This window comes from Microcebus murinus, chromosome 18 (assembly GCF_040939455.1).
Source record: "Microcebus murinus isolate Inina chromosome 18, M.murinus_Inina_mat1.0, whole genome shotgun sequence".
Lineage (NCBI taxonomy): Eukaryota > Metazoa > Chordata > Mammalia > Primates > Cheirogaleidae > Microcebus > Microcebus murinus.
The window spans coordinates 31,804,939-31,832,527 of NC_134121.1; the positions used below are offsets into that span (position 1 = coordinate 31,804,939).

The 27,589-nt window shown below is 50.7% G+C and overlaps 1 protein-coding gene and 1 long non-coding RNA gene across 8 annotated transcripts in view; one reads left to right on the forward strand and one right to left on the reverse strand.

The window, feature by feature from the left end:
- The window catches only part of LOC142861944 (uncharacterized), a 54,879-nt gene extending 33,652 nt beyond the window's left edge, over positions 1-21,227 (reverse strand). Inside the window, exon 1 of one of the 2 annotated variants that reach the window (XR_012913063.1) lies at positions 21,142-21,227. This is a non-coding gene — a long non-coding RNA (uncharacterized LOC142861944). Of the gene's footprint in view, positions 1-1,841; positions 2,127-21,141 lie in introns of those variants that run through there. The other variant, XR_012913064.1, reaches the window with a different exon arrangement.
- On the forward strand, positions 2,327-27,019 carry SEPTIN4 (septin 4). Of its 6 annotated transcripts, XM_075994431.1 has the most exons (14): positions 2,327-3,902; positions 4,558-4,602; positions 5,854-5,861; positions 19,256-19,552; positions 19,957-20,050; positions 21,177-21,263; positions 21,762-21,885; positions 25,158-25,292; positions 25,406-25,523; positions 25,613-25,714; positions 25,908-26,004; positions 26,097-26,259; positions 26,420-26,519; positions 26,799-27,019. In XM_075994431.1, exons 1-14 carry the CDS (start codon positions 2,342-2,344, stop codon positions 26,856-26,858), a joined length of 2,991 nt encoding a protein of 996 aa, XP_075850546.1. In that variant the 5' UTR covers positions 2,327-2,341; the 3' UTR covers positions 26,859-27,019. The 6 variants fall into 6 exon arrangements, with proteins under 6 accessions (XP_075850546.1, XP_012621383.1, XP_075850542.1 ...); XM_012765929.3 differs by lacking the exons at positions 2,327-3,902; positions 4,558-4,602; positions 5,854-5,861 and adding an exon at positions 14,199-14,324; XM_075994427.1 differs by lacking the exons at positions 2,327-3,902; positions 4,558-4,602; positions 5,854-5,861; positions 25,908-26,004 and adding an exon at positions 14,199-14,324 and having other exon boundaries at positions 26,084-26,259.
- Positions 27,020-27,589: the final 570 nt, after the last annotated feature.

The following is a 27,589-nucleotide window of genomic DNA, read 5'->3' on the forward strand; positions in this document are numbered from 1 at the left end:
TTTGTCTGAGGTGGAGCATGGGCTTTAAAAAGCTCTCCAGGTGATTCTAATGTGCAGTCAGGATTTAGAACTATTGTCCTAGAGAGAAAATTGGACTGTACACAATGATGTGTTTTCATAAAAGGATGTTTATTGCAACGTTGTTTATAGTATCAAAAAATTAGAAACAACCCAAATAAGCTGGGTGTAGTGGCAAGCACCTGTAGTCCTAATACCTATAGTCCTGTAGTCCCTGCTAATCAGGACACTGAGGCAGGAAGATCAGTTGAGCCCAGAAGTTTAAGGCTGTAATGGGCAATGATCGCATCTGTAAATAGCCGCTGCACTCCAGCCTGGGCAACATAGTGAGAAAAAAAAATAACCTGATGTCCAGCAATAAAGGACTGGTTGAGAAAATTATGGAACAACTATAAATGGATTGGCTGGGCGTGGTGGTTCACACCTATAATCCTACCACTCTGGGAGGCCGAGGCAGGAGGATGGCTCAAGGTCAGGAGTTCTAGACCAGCCTGAGCAAGAGTGAGGACCCCCCCACCCACCCACCATCTCTCCTAAAAATAGAAAGAAATTAGCTGGACAACTAAAAATATATAGAAAAAATTAGTCGGGCATGGTGGTGTGTGCCTGTAGTCCCAGCTACTTAGGAGGCTGAGGGTGGAGGATTGCTTGAGTCCAGGAGTTTGAGGTTGCTGTGAGCTAGGCTGATACCACGGCACTCTAGCACGGGCAACAGAGCAAGACTCTTTCTCAAAAACAAACAAACAAACTATAAATGGATTAATTAGAAATTATACCATAGATATAGATTTATTGACACAGGAAAATGCCCATAACATATTATGCAATAATGCTAGTAGTGGTATACTAGTCAGTTTATAATAGGATCTCATTTATGTAAATTTATAAATATCTGCATATGGTAAATGCATAGGAAGATATCTGGAAAGATGGTTATTGAAATAGTAAAGTGGTCCTTTCAGGTGATTTTAACTGTTTATAATTCTTTGTAAAGCTGTTTTCATTTTGGGGAATAGAAAGGGTTTAGAAATACTTAAAACTCAAATCAGCTAGGCACAGTGGCACACACCTGTAGTCCAAACTATTTGGGAGATTGAGTCAGGAGGATCACTTGAGCCCAGGAGTTCACAACCACCTGGGCAATATAGCAAGATCCTATCTCAATATAAATAAATAAACTCAAATCAATGGGAGGGAGGACTAGAATGTCATTAAAACTAAATAGCCATAAACCTAATCAATTTATTATAGCTCATTTGAAGAAAAACTGTTTAATACAGAAGAATGGTCAATGTAGAGCATAGAAAAATTAAGCTGCACATCCTATAACCTAGACCCTTCATAGTCAATAATGTGTTTGGATATGGGAGGGTCTACATCAGAGAGAGAGACAGAGTAAGGGGGCATGTGAAAAGGAAATAAAGATGACAGAGCCTCTCATCCAAAATGGTCATACAAATTGGAAAGTCACTCTTCAAATCAAGGGAGAACCAGAGTGCAGCTGGTTGGATAGCTGACAGGAAAGGATCATGAGAAAGGACACAAAAGATTTATTGTGTGACACCCATTACCAGGCAATGGTGCAAGTCAGGTAACTTGTCCAAGGTGCACAAGAAGTTGTTTATGACTGAAACCAATGACTAACTCCAAATCCCTTCTAAAATACTACATTCTCCTGGAGAACATGAGAGTTTATGATTTGAGCAACCTGGATTTTTACCCCAAGGTCAACTAAACCATCCATGAAACCTGCAAAAGGCTGGAGCTCTGTTCTTTGGCTTTTATACAATGCAGTTTCAAACAAAATTGGGACAGATTTGTACCTTATTAAAACTGGGGTAACACACCATGATTGGTTTCAGTAGCCTTGCCGTCACAAGATCTTCTGGCTTATTCCTTCTCTGGATGAGTCTCTGAGAATTCTTAGAGTCTGGGGAGAGGAGGATCTGGAGCCTTCTCCATATATAAGGAAATTCCGGTTTTGTTAAGATCTTGGCCCAAGGCTTGGTGATGTCAACTCTGAAGACAAATCCAGTTTCCTTTCTGTACTGCCTGGGATTTTCTGAAGAACTATGGCTGTACATCAAGATGTACAGCTCCTTCCTTTATGACATCACCAGACAGAGAGGTAGCTAAGGGAACTATTTGAGACACTCTTAGAACAACAGCCATTTGAGACACTTTTAGAACAACAGCCACTTTTGTGGGAGCCTAAGAACAACAGCTTTTAAAACTGAGGGTAAATATTCAGGCTTCATTAGGATCCTGAATACAAGCCAGATGATAAAATATGGGGTCTACGCAGAAGGGCACAGTCTATCAGATGGTCAAGACAAGTAAAACTGGGTCCAGGGTAGGGGTTTCAGCACAGAGAGGTGCTGAGGTTTCACCGGTCACAACCCCTTATCGGGGACATGGGTACCTTCTTACCTCAAGCCAGCGAAGTGCTGCAGTCCCCCTGAGCCCTTCAACCCAGCGAAGATCAGAAGCTACAAATTTCACCACTCCCCCTTCAGCATCAGACTATCCTCGATCTATCTCCCCCAAGTCAGGGCCCAGTGTCTCTGCAACACCCATCCCTCGGGGAACCGAGTTGCGTTCAAGAACGGAAGGATCCCGCCATTCCTCTCCCCATCGAAAGAGCCAGCAGATACCAACTTCCCGTTCTGTAAGCATATATCAGAATGTTAGTCCAGTCAGAGGGGAAGCAGCACGAAGAGGTGGTGAGACCAAGTCACCACGTGAAATCAGCCATTATGCCTCATCAACCCCAGATACCAAATCCCTTCGTTGGTTTAATTTTTTTGGCCACAAGGATAACTTACAATCACAAATCGTACAAGATGACCCGCCTTCCAAGGTCCAGAACCCCCAAGGGGTCAGAGTTCCCCGTAAGATTTCAGCTCACCCAAAGGATGAAGCAGTACAAACTGAGCCCACCCGAAGGATTTTGACTAGTGAGGCCAGACGTTCATGGAGTCCCTTGAGCCCAGAGCGTGGCAGCAGCCGTGTCTATGAACAACATCGGACAGTTCAGAGAAGGACACCTGTAGAAGAGCCAGAAATGGGTCCTCAGCGCTCAGTTCTTCCAGACCCCAAGGCCTCGTATAAGAATACAAACTTGGAATCATCCCTCAAACTCTCTTCCCTTAGGGATTTGGAGAGTGGACACCGAGTTTCTGTGCGGCCAGACCACCGTGAACCTCTCCGAAAGCATTATGCCTACCCTGCCGAAACCAAGCCCCCTGCAAAAGTCTTAATATCATCAGAGATGGAGTCCAACTTGAGGTCCCCAATCCGAGGAGACAATGAACTTGGCCGCAGGGTCACCATCTCCCCAGGGGAACAGCCAGTACTGTCAACTTCCCGTAGGACAACTCGCTCAGGGTCTAGGAGCCCCCACAGATCTTCCATGTTGGGCACTCCAGAGCCTGCCTATAAACAGCAGACCCAAAGACCCAGAGAAAGTATGTACATGTCCTCAGGACCCTCACGAAAGCCCTCCATCCATGCAGAACTGGAACTAACTCCTCGGCCCTTGCCACCTAGGTCCTTACCTAGGTATGAGCCTGACTCCTCATGGTGGGACTTACTGAATCTTGAAGTTGAAACGCCACAAAGCCGGCCGACAACACCTGATTTTGAGCCTAAGTCCCCTTCTTCCGTAGACCCTTTATTGTCCCATTTTAAAGCATACTCGAGCTCTTTCTGTGAGGATGTGATGTCCCAGAGAGAGAAGGCAAGCCCACCACCACCATCACCATCACCACCACCACCACCACCACCAAAGGATTATCCAAGTCGGGGACCACTGAGGGAAGTGCTACAGGCCGCCAAGCACACCTGCAAACAACCCATTCAAAGGTTTAGTGCTTTCTTCCTGGGTATGTGAAGAAGCAGACTGCCTAGGTGCAGCCCTGATTTAGTGAGATGGGGTGTTGGGGTGGGCAGGAAAGGCCCCCTCTTCATTCTGGGCCTCAGGACTGCCCTCCTGCCAGTGCCAAAGCTAGTCCTGTCCTTGAGCCCATTGCTCCCTGCCAGCTTCTCTGAGTGCCAAGCTAATGACATGGATGACAATGCATCAGCCCAATGTCAGGCATTGACTTTTCTAGGCAACGCTACTTAACTTTTCAATGGAAGGTAGTAGAGAGTGGTTTACAGGGTCGGAAACTGCTTCCTGAGAGTGGAGATGAAGAACTGATCTGGGGTGAGGGCTGGTAAGGGCTGTTAAAAAGAATAAGGACCTAAGGTAAATATTCTGGCAACAAAGTAGAGAAGGTGGGTGTAGATGAGCTGGGACTTGAACTTCCAGGAGGAGAAAGGCATCCCCAGGGATACAGAGTGGGTGTAAAAAAGGGAGAGGAAGAGTGGGAATGTGATATTTAGTCATAGACTGCAGGACTTCTTGGAGAAGATTGAGGGCTGAGGGTACCTCTGGGTGGAGAAATGTTGAGCTGGAAAGGGAGATGCAAGTAGTAGGGGCTGAGGGTGTGCATCCCACAGAGAGAAGTAAAGCAACCATCTCTGTGTTACTTTCAGATGTCTCTGAGGAAATGTACAATCGTGTCATCTGGTGGCTAAAAGGTCTGTGCTTTTCTCTCCTGTGGGCCCATAGTGGAGGTTTGGGGGGGTGGGAAGACAGGTGAGAGGGTGGCATCTATGTATCTGTAGAGCTAGGTCCTTTAGGAGATACATGCTAGGGTTTTGACCTGAAGGAACAGAGGAACTTCTCATCTTGCCTTAAATTCCACCATTAGAATCATTCCTCTGAGGCTTGGAACCTTTTTCGTTTTTAAGAGTCTCCTTTTAATGGGAAATCACTTGTGGAATGAAGAATAATTTAAGCCCCATGACCTTTCAACTTGGCTGGTCTTACCTATCATGTGATTAAAAAAAAAAAGCCACCAAAGCAAACTACCTGCTTCACAGTCTTGCTCAGGGCTGAGTCCACATTAATTCAGGTTGGGGACTCTTCTCATGTGTCTCTCTGGTTCCTCAGAACCTTCCTCCAGCCCCCACCCTACAACCTGGGAGGTACTTAATTTGGCTACTGCCCAGGCAGGATCTCCAGAGATGTCTAAGGCCTGCCCCTTGAGGCTGTTGGAGGGTCTTGTAGCTCAAGGATCCTTAAGAGAAGTGTCCCCAGGGCCTCATGACCCTCCACTCCTTTGTACTGTTGGCCTCTCTGGTGGCAGGGGAGGGCAGAGACCAGCCCTTAGAGAGTAATTCTTGGCAGCAGGGACTTCTTGCTGTGAGTATTGTGGCCCCAAATATGCCCCAGCCCTGTGAGCATGACAGGCCAGGGCTCTGCATAAAGCAGTTCCTGGGAAGGAGAGAGCCCTGGGAATGCAATCCAGTCCCAACGAGCATGAGCCTGCCAAGCGATGGACAGCAAGGAGCAGAGAAGGGCAGCAAAGCTCTTTAAAGTAGGGGTGTAGTAAAGTATGGACTTTGGAATTATCTTACTCGGTTTGAGCCTTGGGTCCACTATTTTCTGACTGTGACCTTGGTTTTGGTAAGTTATTTTCCCTTTCCAAGCCTCAGTTTCCCCATCTGTTAATGGGAACAATGGCTTCCTTTAAGGATTATTGTGAGGACTATTACAAGATATTACATGTAAAGCACTTAGCATGGTGCTTTGCAGTAGTGAGCACTCAGTATATACTAGCTATTATTATTTGGGCCACTTGCACTAGGAAGGGATTTGGGCCAGGTTATCCCCAAGTCCACTGGGCATCTTTAGTAAAATTCTCTTTTTCCTTTCCTGTTGGTACTCTCTGAATTCATTGGCTGTCCCCCGAGGAATGCCTGGCCTCTACTTCTCTGTTATGACAGATGAGGAGGTAAGAATGCCCCTAGGCGGTTACTTCCAGTCTTCCTGTGCCCCCTCCCCCACCCCATCCAAGTCCCTCTTCTGGTCTCTGATGAAAGGGGGTGTGGAGACAGACAGAGCTGCTCCCTATGGTTGGGCAGGTTGTTCACTGCACAAGGGCACCTGGTGGAGCCGGCAAGTGGGGGTTGTAATCTAGGCTGTGCTGCACTTGCCAAGCTATGCACCTGTGGGGCCGCAGCTCCCCTGAGGGAGATTGCCACAAAAGTGCTGTACGAGCTAGTTGCAGCCTTCAAGAGAAAGAATAGAAACCTTTTGGCAGATGACGAATCCTGCCAAGTGCTCTGTGGAAAGTTGGGGCAGCTAATGGATTGAATCAGTCCCCACCTGGCTCTCCCCTCTCCAGCCTGGGGCATTCCAGCAAAGGGTTGCTTTTTTGGGTTACACACTATTTGGGTCCTTAACTTGGAAAAACTCAAAGTAAACTCTGCTCTGGGCTGTCTTGTGTCCTGAATTTAGCAAATAGTGTCCTTATTTCATAATACATTGTTCCCATAAGTACTTTGGCTTTTCTTGGCCCATGTTTGGTAAGATGGTCAAAGCTACTTCCATTTTTCTGCTACTTCTTGCCATTGTTCTCTAGCAATGTTCTCTAGCAAAAAACCCAAAACCTAGCAATGACCTCTAATGGGTCCCATCCATGGGCTAGCTCAGGATGGACAGTTGACTTCAAATGGAAAACAAATGATCAGGAGGCAGCCTGAGCTCAGATAACAGAACAGCTGAAGGGGAGGTGTCCAGAAATGCTGCTGCCACCCCCTCTGCCATGAGTTCTTATCCAGCCCCATGCCCTGAGCTCAGCTGTGGGTGGGAACAGCTACTTTTAGAGATTATCTTTATTTAAGACAGTAAATCCTTCCATCCCTCCCTTCCTTCCTCTCTTCCTCCCTCCCTCCCTCCCTTCCATAGACAATTTTTATTCAGATGCCCATAGCACTCTACTAGGCACTACTGGGGCAGCATTGAAGCTTTACAGCATGCATTCTTTGTCCTTGAGAAACCATCTGGTTGGAAAGATAAGACATGGACAGGAAACATTTAAACAACAATATGAAATAGTTTGTGTTCAAATGTCAAAATAGATGTAACAGACTCAATAATGCTCTTGGAGGGTCTTAGGAAGGAAGGAGTCTGCGGGAAGTGGGCAGAGGGTCAGGTTTTGCCCTCCTTCCCAAAGTCAATGGGGAGGTATCTTTACATCTAGTCTCTTGCTCATCCATACATACAAATCTGTACCTTTGGGCATGGATTTTTATTTCCCTTAGTTCAAGGTTTGATGGTTTTGGCTGAGCAGGCTCCTCCCTTTTCTCCCCCACCCTCACCCTCTTTTTCCATGCATCTTGTTTTAGTTTAGGAAGTCAAAAGCCTTGGCAGCAGGGCGGCTACTTCCCAAAATAGCTCTTATCCTGTCTCGATAATTACAGCTCTCCAGCCCTGTTCAGCAACAGAGCCGGTCCTCAGAAGCTGGGAAGAGAAGGCTCCCAGGCAGCTAGGCTGCTGGTCTTCTCTGGCTCTGGGGCAATAGGGTGGCATGGAGATGGACCAGTACTCCCCCTGCAAAGCACGAGAGAGCTAGGCTTTCCCCGGCCTGCCTCCTAGGCTGCACAGTCCTCAGGCAGTCTCAAGATAGAGGCTCTGAGGTGCTGGTGTCCAAGGCCCCTGTGGGTCCTCTGATCTGGGGATGGTTAACCATAGAGTATTCCAGATTTCATTCCCTGTGGGAATTCTCTGGTGGCCAGCCACGGCACCTGGCTCGTGAGAGGCAGCATGTTTGTCACTGAGCTTCACGAGCCTCTCTGGATAAACAGCTGGGGTTGTTGGTGCCTGATTCAGCCTCTCTCTGTCTGTGTGTCAGACCCCCCAAAGGGCCCGTCAAGGCCCTCTTTCTAAGGAGTGGGGTGGACAGATGCTTGGGTTGGGACATTAGGGGCTGGAGCCTCCCCAGAGGAGGGTGTGCTGGATTGAGGGAAACATTCCTGATGGGCTTTTTTTGGTATCAGAACTAGCAGAAGCTCACAGGAAGGTCCTGAGGGTGCCCTATGTGGTCAGCGGGGGCTGCCTTCTCACACAGCCCTGGGGAGTTCCTGGAAATAAAGCAGTTCTTGACAGGAGGGGCTGCAATGCTTCTGATAGACAGGGGTGCCCTTGCCCCAAGTTCCTGTGTCCTTAAGGCACCTGACCCACTCATGCTTAAACATGACTTCTCAGGCTGTCAGAGGACTCTCTGCTATATCTATCAATTATGCAAGAAACCAAGCCTGGAAGACAGGTCAGGAACCAGAGGAGGCCATCTCAGTGATACCTATGGCAGACCTCAGTGTCTTTGGGGTGACATGTCATTTGTCCCTCAAGAGGCAGGATGATCAACCTCCCGTTTGCTCCTGAACACAGGGAAGTTTTGCTCAGGTGGACTTCCTCTGTAGAGAACAATCCAAAGCCTCCAAGGAACTCAGGGAGTTTCTGCATTTGTGAGGATGTTAGCAGAATCCTAGGATATAGGTTGTCTCAAAGGAACCCTAGGAACTGTCTTTCCAGCTCCCCTCATTTTCTCTTGCATTACATATTGGCTTGTAGTTGAGAGGAAAGGGAATTGTTGAAAGAATGGAGCAGAGCTGTTGAAAATGGAGCAGGATGCCGCAGGAGGCTTTTTATAGCAGCTTGACCCTCACTACACAGCTTCTTAGGAAGCAGGCATCTTATCCTGTCAGATGGCACCTTGTTTATTTCCAGCTACCATGGACAGACAATTCCAGAGCATCATGGAAGGCTGGCAACCTCTGGCCAAGACTCATTAATTTGAGGACAGGCTAGGTTGACCAACTCATCAGGGTTTGCCTGAGATTTTACTGGTTTTAGTACTAGAAGTCCCACATCTCAAGACGCCCCTCAGTCCTGGGCAAACTGGGATAGTTGGTGACCAAGGACAAGCTGTAGGGCATTTGGCCTCAGTGAGAGCACTTGGAAGTACAGGGTTGGGGGATGATGTCCCAGCTTCACTGTGAGACCTGGGCAGGTTACTTCCTTTGCCTATAAAATGGGGGCCTTCCTCTTGGGCTTGATGTCAGAAATGAGACCAGAGTCCTTTAGTTTTTTGTTCTTCCCAGAGTGATGCTACATAGGGAAGAATCTTCCACATCCATTTTGGACTTTTGGGTGTGATTTCAGAAGCTACTTGGTGACTAGAACCCATATCCAACATCACATCACATCTTGGATAGTCAGAATAGTTTGGTAGTGTTTGAAATCCTGAGTTTTTTGGGTAAGAGGAGCAACAGTGGGCCTGAGTAGATTAGGGAGTTTTGCCTCAGAGATCAGGGTACATACTTGGGTGAGGAAGCAAATCTGTGACCCAGAAGCCACCCTGACAATTGCTCAGCCAGAGGAAGGCTGTCTGGAGTGGCAGAAATGGCCATGTCCCTTTACTCTCCTCCGCTCAGCTGCCTTTGGCTCAGCTGCTGTGCAGGGAGCAGCAAGAGACAGCTGTACCTTGGGGGCTGAGTGAAGCCTGGAGGAGGGGGAGAGAATATGAGGCAGTTCCTGAGAGAAGCTCAGGCCCTAACACTGATGGTGTCACTTCCTTGGCACAGCCACTGCAGGCAAAGTCATCTAGCTCCAGGGGTCTCCACAGTGTCTGTTTCTGGGAATTGGATCAGTAGGTCTGAGGCCAAGACCTGCTTTCTAGAGATGGTGTGGTATCTAGCAGGTGGTGGCAGCATGGTCATTCCAATGTCACTTTAGTCTCAGGCATTACTCTGGTATTCTTTCTCCTCCCATCCATCTACACCCATTACACATGCACACTCATAATCCTTTGGAGGAAAGGCATGTGACATAGTCACAGTTGACAGTTGCTGGTTTGATGTTGGTAATTTTCCCATTAGCAGAGATAATGGCTATCATTCATTTAGTGATCGTGTTAAGTGTGCTGGTGAAGCTTCACAGCAACCTAGGAGGTGGACTTTTTTCTCCCTATTTCACAGATGAAGAAACTGAGGCTCAGAGCTTGCTCATCAAAGCTGGGAGCACTTTAAGGAGGATCCTGCCCTAGGGATTCAACTATGTGGTATAGAAATCCTCCTTCTGTAGTCACATCTTCCTGGAAAATAACTTCTTTATATTTCAGTAGCGCCTTCAGATATCAAGAATTGTGATGGGAAAGGTTTTGGTGGGAGTAACATCTATGTTTTTGCATGTGAACATGAGGCTGGGAGGTAGGTGTGAGCTCGTTAGCAGCAGAATGAAGGGCAAGTGATGGGTCAGTGAAACCCAGGGCCTCAAGGCTTGTCTGTGCTCTAAAATCAGAGTGGAAAACTAATCAATGAATCCTTTTAGTCAATCCATATTGATCAGCCATCTCCTGGGGGCAGAGGCCTGGACACCCAGGCAGACATCACATGTTTGCTGAACTGAAATGACCAGAGGTTAAAAGAGAAGACATACTCCCTGCTCTTGAGGGGCTTGTGGTTAATTTGGTAGAGAAAAGTATATAGATGGGTCACTTGAAAGGGTGTGGACATTCAAAGGATAAACCAAAGTCCAATAAAATGAGTCAGCAAAGCAGAAGCTGGGGAGGCAGTGGGAGGGGTGTCTTAACGGGAGTCAGACATCCGGGGGTTAGTCACATTAGGGGGAGGTATGTAAGTTCCTTCCAACTCTGAGCTCCTGTGGTCCTGCCTGTTCAGGATGGGCATTGGGAGGACTGTCTGCCCTATCAGAGTGGCTGGCCTCTAGCACTCTGCCAGCTCCGGAATTGCCGCTCTCTGTAGCCACTCAGCAGGTGCCAGGAAACACAGAGTTCCCCAGCCTTGCCACCCACATCTCATGCCTGCCCCAGGATCGTGGGACATGTGGCAGCAGTTGGGGGAGAAGTGGGGCTTAAGTATTTTGGTTTCTTGCCTTTGTCTAGCACAGACTTTGCTGGCTGAGGTTTCCTTGAAAGACGCGATCCAGTGGTAGCCCTTTGGCCTCACCAGGGCTCTCTGACTGTATCATTAGTGACTACCTCTGGGGAAGGGAGGTACAGTTTGTTCTTGTACTTCTTAGGGAAACTTAGCTACTGAGAGGCAAAAATGACCTTTGCTAGTCATGTAGATCTGAAATCATGATTTCCTGTGGTAATCACTCCTTATTCTTGGCTTTGAACCTGGGCCCTGGTTTGGCCCAAGCACAGCCTCCTTGCTTAGCTCCTGTGCTGCACAACCTTCACCCATGGGTAGGCAGGAAAGACATGGAGCCAAGATAGACCATGCTGGCCTGGCTTAAGCAAAGGATCCTGGGCCAGCAGGCTGGAGCTGTGGTTGCTGCTGAGTTTCCCAGCCAAGTGTCCACTCCATAGACACGGGCCTCGGATACCCCATGCTAGCAGTGCCTGGGGAATTGTACTCTGGTCGAGGACATCAATGCCTGGTGGGATGTTGAATTTCAAGGGAGAGCTATAGCTCCAAGAGCTGAGTAGTGCTGAGGCAGAGTTGGCCAGGTCACCTGCTGCCTGGAGATGGGGAAGAGCACTCAGAAGTCAGGGATTCATGCAAGGGCTGCTGTATCTTGGCCCTGCTTCTGACCAGGTGTCAGACCCTACTGCCATCAACACAGAATGTGAGAGCTGGAGTTGGGGCATCCAGGCTTCTCTTTCAGTGGGGGAAACTGAGGCCCAAGAAGGGCAAGGGACTTTTGGGCAGTGAGATAATCACCAAAGTTGGCGTGGGACTTAAGCCCAGGTCAAGTTCTCTCAGAGCCTCTGAACGTTACAGGGTTCGCATGCAGGGCTTGTGCAGGTAGCATGGCTCAAAGTCTGCCTTCAGCTTTGATTTCACCCAGCATGCCTCATGTTGGGCCTGTGGTACAGTGATGAGAAAGTGGCTGTGGCCATCAAGAATCCAAGATTCTTGATTTGGAGTTGAGTTCCATGGTCCCAGGCCTCCCTTGGGGCCTCACTTCCCTCAAGGCGAGCTGGCATCAACATGCCTCTCTGGAGTCCGGGCAGCAGGTGCCAGAGAAGAGCTGGGATTCCAGCCACAGCTGAGGATGAGCTAGCTGAACTGCCCTTTGAGCTGTGTCTGTGTCCACACTTGGAACACAGCTGAGGCTGGGGGGAGGAGGGATGTTATGATAGAGGAAAACAAGGCTTTGTGACAGGGCCTGTCTTCCTTGAAGTAGGCTTTCTCCCGCCCCAGGCCACACTGCCTGCCGACTGGAAGTGCCCAAGGGGTGTTCTTATGAGTGCATGCATGAGTACTAGTGGCCTGGGGCTTTGAACAGTGGGGCTTTGTGTATCCCAAGCTTGACATTTGGGCCTGATGGCAGCAGCAGCTGTTGCTTCTGCAGGCTTCCAACAGTCATTGGTTTCTCTCTTTATGTCTTTGTTTTCCTGAGTACAGCTTTAGCTCTTCTGATCTGCCCCAGGCCTTTTCCATGGGCCTCTCTATACCTTTAGAGGTCTCTTAGCAGAGGCAAGCTGCTGTCCCCATCCTATACTGCTTCCTCTTCTCTCAGATCCTGGGCCTTCTCCCGAATCTCTGCATGGCCAACTTTTCTTTAGCATCTCCTGCTGTTGCCTTGCTCTCTTATCTTCATCCAAGGCCTACATCAGCATACAGTATACCCTCCCTCCCCCACTTCATCTACTTTTAGAATGCCAGAGCTGCAAGTAAGCTTAGAAACAATCTAGTTTATGGCAGGTGAGGTGGCTTATGCCTGTAATCCCAGTACTTTGGGAGGCTAAGGCGGGAGGATCACTTGAGGCCAGGAGTTTGAGACCAGCCTGACCAACATAGTGAGACCCTGTCTCTAAAAGAAAAAAAAAAAATAGCAGCGTGTGGTGGCATGCACCTCTAGTCCCAGCTACTAGGGAGTCTGAGGCAGGGGGATCACTTGAGCCCAGGAGTTCGAGGCTGCAGTGAGCTATGATTGCACCACTGTACTCCAGCCTGAGTGACAGAGCGAGACCCTGTCTCTAAAAATTTTTTTTAAAAATCTAGTTTAATTCCCTCATTTTCAGGTGTGGAAACTGAGGCGCTGAGAGGTGGAGTGAATTGCCTAAGGTCACCCAGCTAGGAAGGTTTCTCCTCAATGTGCTGGCTCACGAATGCTCCTGATGTCTTGAAGCAACAACACTCCTCTGTCCTCCAGTCCACCAGTGCCAAATAGCCAATAACATCTCCAATGGCAGCCCTGTTTTTTTCTGAATCTGATTTCCCCTGCTGTGCCAGGCCCTCTCTCCTCCCTTGGCTGAGTTCTGCCTTGTCTCAACCATGACCACTGGTTCACAGATCAGACTGAAATAGGGCAAGTGCTTCTACCCATAGAGAGGGCCGTGACTGTGGGTCTCATTTTGTCCAGAGTGTATTCAGGCAGAGGCCAGTCAGCCTGCCCTTGGGGGAGGGGTCTTGGGGTCGGGTAGGGGCATGTTTCTGGAAACTTCCACAGGAGCCTGATCAGCTCAGACTGCTTAGCTCAGGAAATCCCCCACCAGCTTCTCACTCCCCAAGCATCTAAACTCCCCACCTACCAAGCATCTGCCTTCCCCTAGCTGCTGCTCTGACCCTTCTGAGCCTCTAATGCCTCTAAAAGCTGCTGGGAGCATCTGTCCCCATAGCACCCACCTGCTTGGGGGAAGAGTGGGTCTGGGTCATGCCTGAGCTGGCCTCTCCCAAGGCCCTCCCCACTTTCCTCAGCCCCAGTCAAGTCTCCACCAACCTATTAAAACCACTCAGCCTCTCCCTTCCACCCTTCCACCAGATGATCCCTGGATAATTTATGCAGCAAATCCTCTTTAATCTTTAATCTGGGGTCCTGCACGAAGGGAACTTGTGGCTAACCTGTCTTTTCAGCTTGAGTGGAGGTGAAGAATGTATGACATTTCCCTTTAGGAGGTGTGGAGGGTATGGGCAGTAACTTGGACATCAGTGACTTCACTTTCTGAAAACCTTGCTGAATCTCTAGAGTAACTAACGGTTTCTCTTCAACTTGTGAAGCAACTCCCCTTCCCTTCTAAAGGTATCTCCTTCTGGGGATGGCAGGTGGGCTGTCCCTTTTCCTTTGGGGACTGGCTCAAGCCCCCGCGGTGCTCCTGAAGCTGAGTAAGGAAGAGCCAGGTGCCCAGGGACGAGGAGCCGAGACCCTCACCCTGTCCTGAGCGACTCTCGCCAGGTACGCTGCGCCTCTGGAGGTCCTGAGCTGCAAGGCCGGCCCCCAGGAGGGCCCCGGGCCCAGCTCGTGCCTGCACCCGCGCAGCGGAGGTGCAGCCCCGCCCCGGGGCCGCCTCGCTCCGCCCCCGCCGCCGGGCCCCGCCCCCAGCGGTCCGCACTCAGGGAGGCGGGCGGGGGCCAGCGGTGCTGTGAGGTCGCCGCGCAGCTCTGGCCGCGGGTCGCTCGGGCGCTGTCCAGGCGGAGCCGGCCCGGCTCGGGCTGCAGCCATGGTAAGGCGGGCGGGCGCGGGCCAGGGCCGGGGCGCGCAGGGCCCGCCGCTCCCGGGCGGCGCAACGGGGACCCGCGGCTCCGCAGCCCTGGCTGTGCGGGGCGGGAGGCGCTGTCGCCGGCCCTTGGCACAGGCAGGCGCTGCTGCCGGGTGGCGCTGCGTCGCCGCTCCCAAGTTTTTCCCTCGGAGCAGCGACAGAGTGATCCCCGACCCCTAGGGTGCTGCCCCGCGGTCTTGGACGAAGGGGTGGGTCCGTGATGAGGGAGGTGCCCGCCGGCTGAGATGCGCATATTGGCTGGGGAGGGCGCGTCAGCGATGAGCTGAGCAGGGACCCTGTCCTTGCCTGGGTCAGCTGTTACCTGGGTAACCCCTCCTAACCCACCTACCCTGGGCGCAGGGGTCAGTACCAACTTCTTTTGGAAAACAGAGGAGACCCACAAGCACTGCCTGCTTCCCCAAGAGGGCTGGTGAGATGCTCAGTCCCTCCTTTCCACAGCCTGGCAAGGGGCAGTCCCTGGGCCTTTTCCAAAGGGACCCCTGAGAGAGGGAAGCCCAGTCATCATCCTGCCCCGTGGTATGGGATCCCCTGTGGGATCAGTTATATCCCTCTGCCTCTGGGACAGGAACCATGGGGAAGCTCCCTCCTGCTGCCTCTACTCCCTTCCCCTCCCCCAAACCAGGTGCTCTGCAGTGCGTGGGGGTAGGGAGGCCCATCACTTCCACCTGCCTGTAGCAAAAAGAGTAACCCCAGTCTCCCCCCTCAGGTAGGAAGTTTTGATGCTTGGCTGTGAGGATGCCAGCTCTTCTGCCATTGTTGTCAGAGCCTGCCACAAACACAGTGTGTGGGTGTCAGGACCTCCAGGCCACACACCATCCCCTCCTCTCAGTCTGGAAGCCTCACAGCCTTTGCCCTCTGCATGGGGAGGCACAGGCTGTTTACAGCAGGAGGCGATCCGTGACCAGCCTGTGGGGCAGGATGTTGGCTGTGGGCAGCCTCCAGAAGGGAACTCCCTGGGCCCCGTGGAATCAGAAGCTTTCAGGTCTGGAAAAGCCAACCTTTCGGGCTCTTGTCTCTCAAGCTGTGTCCAGGCGGAGGCCCAAGTCTTGGCCAGGAAGTCCGGGTGACCCTGTGACTTTCCCCAAAGGGGGGTTCTTGGGAGAGGCCAAGTGGTGCCTGTCCTTTTCCCTGCCCCCTTCCTTCTCCCCACATGGGGGATGGAGAGACTGATTGTTCTAGGGATGGAAGCTTGGGGAAGCTCTGATTGTCCCCAGTGCCAAGTCCAGCAGGGGCCAGAGGGGCTTTTTCTGCCACACACTCAGTTCAGTTCAGCTGAGGTCTTGGTGCTTTCAGCTTAGCTGAGGCCACCCTGTTCTTCTCTAATAAAAGACACCCCACCACCACCAAGGGCCCCTGCCCTCAAGCCAGCCAAGTCCTTAGGCTGACTGGTTCATGTCAGGCCAGACTTCTCTGTGCAGGTCTCCTTGTCAAAGGATGTCAGTGTCCCAGCTGCTTTGGGAAGCAGTGGGGAGGCTTCCCCAATGCAGGAGCCCCTGGGAGTTAAATTTGCATGTGAAAAGAATGACAGGCCAACACTAATGACCATCCTATGACTTGCCTTTTCTCCTCAGGTTCAAAGCAGCTTAAGGTATCTGACATTGGGGAGTGCTTTCTCTCCCTGGCCTCCCTGGGAAGCAAGGAAGGGCCATTCACAATTGGCACTAAGGCCCTGAAATTAGACACTACCCAGACTCACAAAGGTGTTTCTGGCCCAATCAGAAACATTGGCCTCTGACTCCTAGTCAAGTGCTCCATCTGAGCACTCCCAGCCAGGCCCCTTAATTTGTTTCCCACCTAAATGAAGCTTCTGGGATGCCAGCCTTCCATTGGCTTGAACCCATCGCCCTCAGACACCAAGTGTTAGCAGCTCCTCCTTGACTCTATGGAAGCCATGGGGTGACAGAATTGATACAGGTCCCCCTGAGCAGAGGTCAGGTATCCTAGGGTAGGAGGAGGCCCTGGAGCAAAGCCCCCTGGTTGGCCGGGTTCCCTGCAGGGAAATCTAGGAGCAGATTTCTGAAGACCTATGGGCTTCCTGCTGGGAGAAGACAAAGGGACACTGGGGAAGAAAGGTGGGACCATTCCCATGAGAACCTGTACCCAGAGGATTATAGGACATCTCATCCTACTTCATTCAGCACTGCTTAAAGTTAAGGTGAAAGAGAGAGATTGGGGGATTGGAATCCTTTGGGAATGGGTCTCCTGGGTGGCTGCCCCCATGTACTGATGGGCCAGGTCACCTTCAGAACAGCTGATAGTCCTCAAGCAGGCCACAGTGTCCTTGGGGGTTAACAGAAGAGGTCAAGTGGATCGAGAACCTGTGCTGCAGACAGACGTGGGAAGTTGGTGCTGTGCCCACCAGGGTAGGCTGCAGGCGTAATGGGACAGCCAATCAGAGAAGGAGGGGGCTGCAGAGGAACCAGAGTGATCCTGCTGCAGCTGAGCTGTCCTTGGAGGGTGGGAGCCAAGGGATGGGGAGGAGGAGGGGTGGGGAAGGACATTCCACAGGCTTTTTTGGCCCCTGCCAGAGACAGAGGGGGGTCAAATAGAAAAGGAAAGGAACAAGCCAGGAAGCCTGATAGACTACAGGAGCATCGGGACAAGGCTGTTTCTGTGTGTGAGGAACTTTGCCTGGAAGATAAAATTAGACCTAGAGCTTGCCGACAGGGAGTCTGAAGTGTGGGGCATGGACCGTTCACTGGAATGGCAAGAGAATTCTGTGCCTGAGGACAGGGCTGAAGCTGGGGTAAGGTGCTGCTCTGGGAGATGGGTGGACCCGACCTGTCTTCCCCCTGCCTTGGCTGAGATTGGTGCTCAAAGTCAGAAAAATGATTTGGTCACTGGCAGAGCTGGCGGTGTGGGATGGACAGACAGGAGGCGAGGACCCTGGAATCCTGACTGCTTATCTAAACCCCCTGACACCCCTTCATGCTGAGGAGCAGTCAGGGCTGGCAGAAGAGAGGAAGGTGCTGGGTTCCTGGCAGCTCTGCTGGAAGATTATGGGCCTAGGGATGGCACCAGTGCCTTCCCCCCTCCATTCCCTGCTGCCCCTCCACTCAGTGCCCCTGGGGATCCCGGTGGAGGGTCCTCTCCCACTCTTGGCCCAAACCCCAGACCAACTGCTGGGTCACTGGGAGGTTGTGCAGAGAGGCAGGATTTCCTGGCGTTCCCCAGCCTCATTAGCTGCCAGACAAGACCCGCAGCCCCCTAGCCCCATCCCTTCTCTGTTGCCATACAATTAATTGTCCAAACTGGGACACTTTTGAGAGTGAAAGGGGACACAATTCATCATTATGCTAGGACAACAAGCATAAACTGTGATGTATAGTCACCCCAAGGACCTTACAAATGTGGGTGAGAAAGCCTGTTAGGTCAGGCTTGCCTCAGGGCAGCTTCTTCCGGTCACTAAGCCCCCACAGGCTAGTTCCAGTTTCAGGCTAAAGGGCCTTTTTTCCTCACCTCTGTCCAGGTGAACCCTGGAGACTATGGCTATAAGCAAGTGTGAAGACTTGAGGGGTGACAGCCTGAAGCAGCCCCTAGGGGACTTTTCCATCTAGCCTCCCTATCTCAATCCCTTCCCTCTGGCATAAACCCGGCAGTGTGCATATCCATCTCCCTCAATTCTTCCCTTTGTAAGATGGAGTTATGCAGGAAGACTGTGGCTATCTTATCTCCCTCACCCTGGCTGGGACTCCGCAGTGGTCCAGGGTAGCCCCTGCCGGCTTGGCCAACCCCCAGAGGGTGAGTCAGCCTCCGCAGCCAGCCCTTGTCCATTGTCTGGGGGTGGCATGTGGGTACTGTGAGGCAGGGCTGAGCCCAGCACTGCCAGGCACCCCACAAAGGAGGCTGACCCCCAAAGGAGAGGGGAAATTTTAGGGTCTAGATCTGAGGGTGAGAATAGGGGAGAACAGCTCCTCTTCCAAGCTGGGGATAAGGTGGAACAGGCTTCTGCAAAAGCTGTGGTTCACATTTTGGGGCAGGCCCTCTCCTGCACTGCTGGCTCTAGGCAGAGTGGGTGAGAGGGCAATAAAAGGGTACTTCCCCTTACATGTCCCTCATAGTTGGGGCTGTCAGCAGCTCTGGAGGCCCAGCCATCCCCCAGCCAGCCACCCCCCAGCTCTTCCATAGCCAGTGTCCACCCTCCCTTACCTGGTCCCTCCAAGGTCCCACACTCAGCATCCACTGGCAGGTTTACTCTTCTCTCTTGGGGCTCAAGGTCTGGTGTAAGGTGTAGGGTTAGCTATACTCAACTCTGGGCCGTGAACCCTGGGGAGGGAGCACGCACAGTAGGAGCTGCACCTCAATCCCAAAGTGCATTGGCCAGCAGTGATAGGAAGCACAGAACCCACTGCCAGCTCCTGACTCACCTGGGGCCAGCAGCTGCCTTCTACCCTACCTACTTCCCTCATGCCCCTGCCCCATCCTGACTCCCTGCACTCTCCCTTGAGTCCTGAGCCACACTCTCCTCTCTGGTCTAAAGCCTCTGCTTCTTAGTCAGTCTGACTTCCTGGCCTTTGGGGCAGTCCCTGTCCCTTGGCTTGGCCAGACCTCGGGAGGGGCAGCCTCACTAACACCCTGCTGATAGGGAGCACCAGAACTGTTGCTCCTCAGTTCCCAAGAGCAGTCGCCAGCACTTAGGAGACTGCCCAGGGCTCCTCCTAGACCCTGGGACCCTTCCTGGCATCTTGGCTCGAGGCCTGCTTGTGAGCAGGTGAGGGAGGGATGGTGAGTACTTCCTCTGGCTTGGCTGCAGTTTCTTTCTCTTCTAACCACAAGTGCTTTCCTCCTTTCCCTCTTGCCTTCTCCTGTCTTCCACCTTCTTCCTCATTCTTCCCTTTCTGCCACCTACTCCACCCCCCCCCCCAATCCTCCAGATCAAGCATTTCCTGGAGGACACCACGGATGATGGAGAACTGAGCAAGTTCGTGAAGGATTTCCCAGGAAGCGAGAGCTGCCACACACGGGAGGCTAAGCCCTGGGTGTCCAAGCCCCAAATCCCGGCGCCAAGGCCCCAGACCCCGGACCTCTGTGATGATGAACTGGAGTTCAGACCCCCCTCGTGGCCCCCGTCCTCTGACAGCCAGCAGTACTTCTGTGCCCCAGCCCCTCTCAGCCCCTCGGCTCGGCCCCGCAGCCCATGGGGCAAGCTCGATCCCTATGATTCCTCTGAGGTAGAGCCTCCAGCCCTGCCTTTGCCTTTTAGTGGGCTGGTGAGGAAGACCCAGGGAGGGAGCAGAGAGCCTCTGTGTGTGTGTGTGTGTGTGTGTGTGTGTGTGTGTGTGTGTGTGTGTGTGTATCTGGGGCTTCTCTCTGTCTTGAGAGAGACACAGCTTTGTGATGTCTGCCAGCCCCAGCTTTGTGATGTCTGCCCCTAAAGCACTGGAAACTGACAGTTCCATCAGGGGCAAGGAGGTACAGAGGGCGGCCTCAGGTGGGAACCCAGTGGAGTCTGGCACAGCTCTTTTAAGGCTGAGGCAAAAACCTACAAGGCAGAGAGAAAGAGAGAAGACTTGTACTAGGTGCCAGGGCCCTTCCTGCCTCTCACTCTGATGCATTTTGCCTTCCTTTTCACTAGGATGACAAGGAGTATGTGGGCTTTGCGACCCTACCCAACCAAGTCCACCGAAAGTCGGTGAAGAAAGGCTTTGACTTTACCCTCATGGTGGCAGGTAGAAAAGGGGCAGGGCTGGGCAGGGCAGGGCAGGGCAGGGCGTGTTTCAGGTGGGGATGGTGTGTGTAGGAAAGGAGCAAGCAGCAAGTGGCTGTGCCTTTTTGCAAAATAGCTAGGAGCTGTTGGTGGCCAAATGTGTGTGTGGGGGGGTGTGAAGTGGTGCAAAGAACACTTGACCAACAATTTTCTAGGATTTGCCTCTTTCTGTGAGACCTTGGGCAATCCCTTGCTCTCTCTTGGCCTCATTCAAATGAGAAGGCTAGACAAGCTGATCTCTCTGTTTCCTTTCAGCTCTAAAATGCATGGTTTGGGCTGGGCGTGGTGGCTCACGCCTGTAATCTTAGCATTCTGGGAGGTCAGGGCAGGCAGATGGCTCAAGCTCAGGTGTTCAAAACCAGCCTGAGCAAGAGTGAGACCCCGTCTCTACTAAAAATACAAAGAAATTAATTGCCCAGGCCGGGCGTGGTGGCTCACGCCTGTAATCCTAGCTCTCTGGGAGGCCGAGACGGGCGGATTGCTCAAGGTCAGGAGTTCGAAACCAGCCTGAGCAAGAGCGAGACCTCGTCTCTACTATAAATAGAAAGAAATTAATTGGCCAACTAATATATATAGAAAAAAATTAGCTGGGCATGGTGGCGCATGCCTGTAGTCCCAGCTACTCGGGAGGCTGAGGCAGGAGGATCGCTTGAGCCCAGGAGTTTGAGGTTGCTGTGAGCTAGGCTGATGCCATGGCACTCACTCTAGCCTGGGCAACAAGTGAGACTCTGTCTCAAAAAAAAAAAAAAAACAAAAAAAACAAAAAAGAAATTAATTGCCCAACTAAAAATATATAGAAAAAAATTAGCCAGGCATGGTAGCGCATGCCTGTCGTCCCAGGTACTTGGGTGGCTGAGCCCAGGAGTTTGAGGTTGCTCTGGGCTAGGCTGATGCCATGGCACTCTAGCCTGGGCAACAGAGTGAGACTCTGTCTCAAAATAAATAAAATAAAATAAAATAAAATGCATGGTTTGGTTAGTCTAGTCCCAGTTAGATAAGAAAGCAGTTCCCCTGTACCTTCATCAGTAGAGTTGCCTCTTACCTACATCTTACCTTCTGATCTGCTGCCTCTGTCTTCTCTCTGCCAGGAGAGTCTGGCCTGGGCAAATCCACTCTTGTCAATAGCCTCTTCCTCACCGACCTGTACCGGGACCGGAAACTCCTGAGTGCTGAAGGTAAGCAAAGGAGAGGAGCATGAAGACAGGCAAGCAGACCTGTCTTGGGAAATTAAACTTACTCCGGAGTCTGGAGGATCCCCCTTAGCGTGTAGCAAACCATGGCTTCCTAGAGAAACTGACAGCATCTCTCCATAGGCCTATCTGGTCTGGCAGTCTACCAGACAGCTCCCTAAAGATTTGGGTGCTGAAGCAAGGCAGGGACCAGAATCTTGCTCTCTGAATGAGTTTCTGACCCCCAAGGATTCCAGGAATCCAAGAAAAAAGCCAAGAGCAGAAAAGAGGCTGGGGCCAGAGCCAACAGCCACCGGCATTTCCTGTGTTGGGAAATGTGCTCCTTGCTGGTTCCCAGAGAACAGGCCCCCAGGCAGCCTGGGAGTGGAGAGGGGGGCAGTGTGGATGAGGCAGTCTGGGCAGCAAAGCTGGTTGGGGTTGGTGGTTTGTCCTGACTGGGCAGGTCCCTGCCCTTGCCCTGGCCTCAGTTTCCCTCTTCTCCAGAGCGGATCATGCAGACCGTGGAGATCACTAAGCATGCAGTGGACATAGAAGAGAAGGGTGTGAGGCTGCGGCTCACCATTGTGGATACACCAGGTTTTGGGGATGCAGTCAACAACACAGACTGGTATGTCTGACCAAGCACGACCCCAGCTGCCTCAACCCACACACCTGCTCCATACCCACACACAGGTGCACGCATAGGCAGACACACACAAACTTGTCAGGACGAGAGGTTTGTGATCTTGAGCATGCTACGCCCCTTACTGGACAGCCATCTTCTCCTCTGCAAAGTGAGAGGGAAAGGATTAGGATAGATGATTTCTAACATTCCTTCCGATTCTGACCCATAATTCTTTAATGGGGGACATAAGATAAGAAAAAAGGCCAGGCATGGTAGCTCACTCCAAATCCTAGCACTCTGGGAGGCAGGAGGATCACTTGAGCTCAGGAGTTCAAGCTGAACAAGAGTGAGACCCCATCTCTATTCAAAAGCAGAAAAAATTAGCCGGGCATGGTGGTGCCTGCCTGTAGTCCCAGCTACTCGGGAGGCTGAGGCAGGAGGATCACTTGAGCCCAGGAGTGTGAGGTTGCAGTGAGCTATGAAGATACCACTACACTCTAGCTGGGGCAACAGAGTGAGACTCTTCCTCAAAAACCAAACCAAACCAAACCAAAACAAAAAAGAAAGAGACAGAGAGAGAAGGAAGGAAGGAAGGAAGGGAGGGAGGGAGGACTTCAAAAAAGCAAATATAGGCTGGGCGCGTGGCTCACGCATGTAATCCTAGCACTCTGGGAGGCCGAGGCGGGCAGATTGCTCAAGGTCAGGAGTTCGAAACCAGCCTGAGCAAGAGCAAGACCCTGTCTCTACTATAAATAGAAAGAAATTAATTGGCCAACTAATATATATAGAAAAAATTAGCTGGGCATGGTGGCACATACCTGTAGTCCCAGCTACTCGGGAGGCTGAGGCAGGAGGATTGCCTGAGCCCAGAAGTTTGAGGTTGCTGTGAGCTAGGCTGACGCCACGGCACTCACTCTAGCCTGGGCAACAAAGGGAGACTCTGTCTCAAAAAAAAAAAAGCAAATATATGTGAACACATGTAGTACAGGGCCTGACAGGTGCTCAATAAAAATCGCCCTCCATCTTTCCTTTCCTTTCACCAGCAACATTTTAGATGCCACAAACAAATCTTGTTGAAGGAATGGGGTCTGTGGAGGGAGGAATGAAGGTGAAAAAGAAGAGGCAGAGGGGGAAATGGTGGAACTTTGTTTAAGCCCCAAGTACCCTCCAGTCCACTGGCCAAAAGAAAAGATGGCTTTGCTACATCCCCCATCATTCTGGCTTTTTTTTTTTCCAGGAAGTAGTACTAAGTCAGTACTAAGTAAATAGATGAGGAGGAGAATGGATGAGATAAATAGGAGAAAAGGAGGTGCCTTTGATGAAGAAGTTAGGTGAATGGTGCTAAGAGACCTAGAGAATTCAAGTCTTGATTGGTATTTAGTACCTGTGTGATCTTGAGCAAATGACTGCAGTCCTGTTTCTTTAATTGAAAAATGGCAGCCCTTTCTCCCTGACTCAATTGATCTGAACATCACCCAGAACGATGCATGTGCATTGAAAAGTATAATGGGCTATTTACATTACACTCATGAATTTTAACAATGCTAATTGCAAGATCAGCAACATAATTTGTGGGGCCCAGTGCAAAATAAAAATTTGGGGCCCCTTGGTCAAAATTATTAAGAATTTCAAGGTGGCAGCAGCAGAGCATCAAATGAAGAGTGAGCCCTTCTGAGCTCGGATCCCTGTGTGATTGTACAAGTCATACACCCGTGAAGCTGACCCTGGGTAATGACCTCACAGACCTTTCTGTGCCCTGACTCCCCATCACATGCTTTATCATGACCACATGTGACTTTTGGCTCAGCAAACTCGTTCATTTTCAACTTCATTGTCTAAGCCTTGAAGGGAGGGTCATTTCTTACGTCTTTGTCACAGTCCTATGCTAGTACATGGTCTCCATCAATATTCCTGATGGATTGAGGGTGGGCTCCATATCATTGTTACCTTTCCTGCTCTAAGAGTATGTGTCAGCAAACTGGGCTTGCTCTGAAATTCTCATTCCAACAAGTACTCTGTTCCTACTGTGGCAAGTGCCAATCTCTCCTTCAGTCAATTTACTTATCTTCTTTTATTTTCCATAACAATAATAATTTCATTTGCTTGGAACATGACAGTTTACTTTGCACCTCTATATGTACTCATTTAGTCAATCAGCCAGAATTTATTGAGCACATATTAGGTGTCCAGACTATGCTAGATATTTTAGAGGATGCAGAACAAGTATGAATGATCCCTTCCCTGAGAGGCTTACAGTGTAGTGGCAGCAGGGAGTGGCAGGGAGGTGGGAGCAATTCTCTAACATGTGTATCAGTCAGATAACAAATTAGTAAATGAGTCAGGCAATGTGTAGTGGCAAATACTGAGCTAGGAGTCAGAAAGCCAGGGAATTGGGTGGGTAGAGAATTTACTAGCCAAATGATCTGGAGCAAGTTTCTTAGCTGCTCTGGATTTAGTTTTTTCATGAATAAAATGAGAGTGATTCCGCCTGGGTAACATAGCAAGACCCCATCTCTACAAAACATAAAATTATGGCCAGGTACAGTAATCCTAGCACTTTGGGAGGCTGAGGCTGGAGGATTGCTTGAGCCCAGGAGTGTGAGGTTGTAGTGAGCTATGATGATGCCACTGCTTTCTAGCCCAGGTGAGAGTGTAACTCTGTCTCAGAAAAAAATAAAACGATGATGACATAATGCATAATAACCAACTGTCAGGGCACTGAGAATTAAACTAGATAATAGGAGAGCAAAGGACCTGGAAATAGAAGTTCTTGGAAAAAATATATTTATTTATTTCCCTGTGTGGTGAAGAGGAGAGAGCAGTGTGCGTTGGTATACCCAAAGGAGCTTTCATGGAAGAGATGGTTCTTGGATGGGGACTTAAAGGATGGGTTGGGTTTGGAGAGGTGGAGGAGAGCGTGGAACCACATGAGCAAAGTCTCTGAGGGTCGACTGTGAACCTGACGTGGGACTTCCCTGGCTTCCAACGGGTGTTCCCCTGCAGCCACCTTGCTATTCTTATTACTTTGTTTGGTCACCTAGGCCCTTTCATCAAACTGGTATTTATTGAACTCCCTGCATGTTCAGTCTAATTTTCTATGAGGACATGTGAAATATATCCCCATCCTACCCAGGTATGTCCTGAAGATATAGTAAAGCAAGCCAGGGAATCACAATGCCTTGAAAACACTGCTCAGGGCATGGGCTACTTTCTTCAGTCCCAGAGCTCACTAGGCAGCCCCCACTCTCATGGTTTCTCTGCTTTCCCTGCCCTAGCTGGAAGCCTGTGGCAGAATACATTGACCAGCAGTTTGAGCAGTATTTCCGAGATGAGAGTGGCCTGAACCGAAAGAACATCCAAGACAACAGAGTGCACTGCTGCCTGTACTTCATCTCACCCTTCGGCCACGGGTATGGTCCAAGCCTGAGGCCTCTGGCACCACCGGGTGCTGCCAAGGGAACAGGCCAAGAGCACCAGGGGCAGGGCTGCCACTAGCAGGTGATCACAGATTCCTGTTCCCCAGGCTCCGGCCATTGGATGTTGAATTCATGAAGGCCCTGCATCAGCGGGTCAACATCGTGCCTATCCTGGCTAAGGCGGACACACTAACACCTCTTGAAGTGGACCACAAGAAACGCAAAGTGAGGGAAGCTGGTGGTGGGAGGGGATTAGGTGGGCTTCTAGAAAGGATGGGGTCCCCAGAACTGTGGGTCCCTCATGTATTTACCAGATCCGGGAAGAGATTGAGCACTTTGGAATCAAGATCTATCAGTTCCCAGACTGTGACTCTGATGAGGATGAGGACTTCAAATTACAGGACCAAGCCCTAAAGGTGGGGCCACCCCAGGGGTCCCCTTCCCATCATGTTTCTTCTAGGAAGAAGAGGAGAGTAGGATTCTATACAATGGCAGGCTTTTGGGTGGGAGAGGGCCCTGGATTCCTAAAATAAAGCAGAGATGAAAATATAGGTAGAAAGGAACAGGTGAGAATGAGGGGTGCTGACAGGCACCCCTAACTTCTTCCAGGAAAGCATTCCATTTGCGGTAATTGGCAGCAACACTGTTGTAGAAGCCAGAGGGCGGCGAGTTCGGGGTCGACTCTACCCCTGGGGCATTGTGGAAGGTAAAGCACTAGCTTGTTACTAGGGTATTTCCTTGCCCTCAGTGGCTCTCCCCCACCCATGCCTCTGGCTGACCCCTAGCCTTGCTGTGCAGTGGAAAACCCCGGGCACTGCGACTTTGTGAAGCTGAGGACAATGCTGGTGCGTACCCACATGCAGGACCTGAAGGATGTGACACGGGAGACACATTATGAGAACTACCGGGCACAGTGCATCCAGAGCATGACTCGCCTGGTGGTGAAGGAAAGGAATCGCAAGTATGACCACAAGCCAGGACAAAGCTGGCAGGGGGCATCCCAAGCACAGTCTTGGGTGAGACCAAGCCCTTCCCTTATTCTTCTACAGGCCCTGGGCTTGATGCAAGTGGGTGCTGGGGTCCTAGTAGCCTTACCAATCCTCCTTTCCCCTTTCCCTCAGCAAACTGACTCGAGAGAGTGGTACCGATTTCCCAATCCCTGCTGCCCCACCAGGGACAGATCCAGAAACTGAGAAGCTTATCCGAGAGAAAGATGAAGAGGTGAGAGCAGTATGGGGTAGTAGGGGTTGACAGTCTAAGAGGTCCCATGTTTGATCATAAACCTTAGTATCTCTTGGTTTGGGAACAGAAAGATGCCTGGCTCTGGCTGCATATCTGGGTACTGGATTTATCAATTGATAGTTCTGCCCAGATTCTCCATCACACTTCAGGGCTTCCAAGGCCCTAGCTCAAGGGGTTAGAACCATGGGCACTTTCCCCAATACTATATAATACTAGACTCTCCAAAGGCCCCCATTTTGATGCATGTGCCTATTCCAGCTGCGGCGGATGCAGGAGATGCTACACAAAATCCAAAGACAGATGAAGGAGACCCATTAACTGGCTTTTAGCATTGGATATTTAAATCTCCTCCTCTTCCTGTCCATGCCAGCCCCTCCCAGCACCAGCTCTGCTCAGGCCCCTGCAGCTACTGCCACTTCGCCTTACATCCTTGCTGACTCCCCAGAGACTCAGAGGAAATAAAGTTTAATAAATCTATAGGTGGCTTCTGTTGTCCCTGTCTGTGTCTTTATCACCTCCTGGAGATGAAGATCCTAGGACCCAGTTTTGAAAAACTGATGGAGGAGGATGTTGGTTTCTGGCTTTTAGTAGGGAAGGGAGAATGGGGAAAAATTTTCCCTCCCGTGACAGAGTTTAGAATCCAGCCTGGACTCTCCATATTATTAATGACCATATCTATGCTGCCTCTATTATCTGGGATCTGGGCCTCCATCTTTCCCACATACAGTACCTTCAATTGTATAGCAATTTTGGATCTGATACCTGCCCTTGGGAAAAAACAAAACATGCAACCTCCTGACTTCCTATTTCCTCTGATCTGGGAAGAGGAATAGGCAGAATTAAGCTCTACACTCTAGGAAGCCCGTGGTAGAACACTGAACAAATGCCGAAGCCACTGTAATCACCAAACACCAAACGCGGTTAAGTGCTGGAAATGAATAAACACACAATCACTGTCCTGAAGGAGTTCAGTATTCACTTAAATACTTATTAAATATCTACTAGGTTGCAGACACCGTTCCAGACCCTGGAGTTAAAGTAGTGAACAC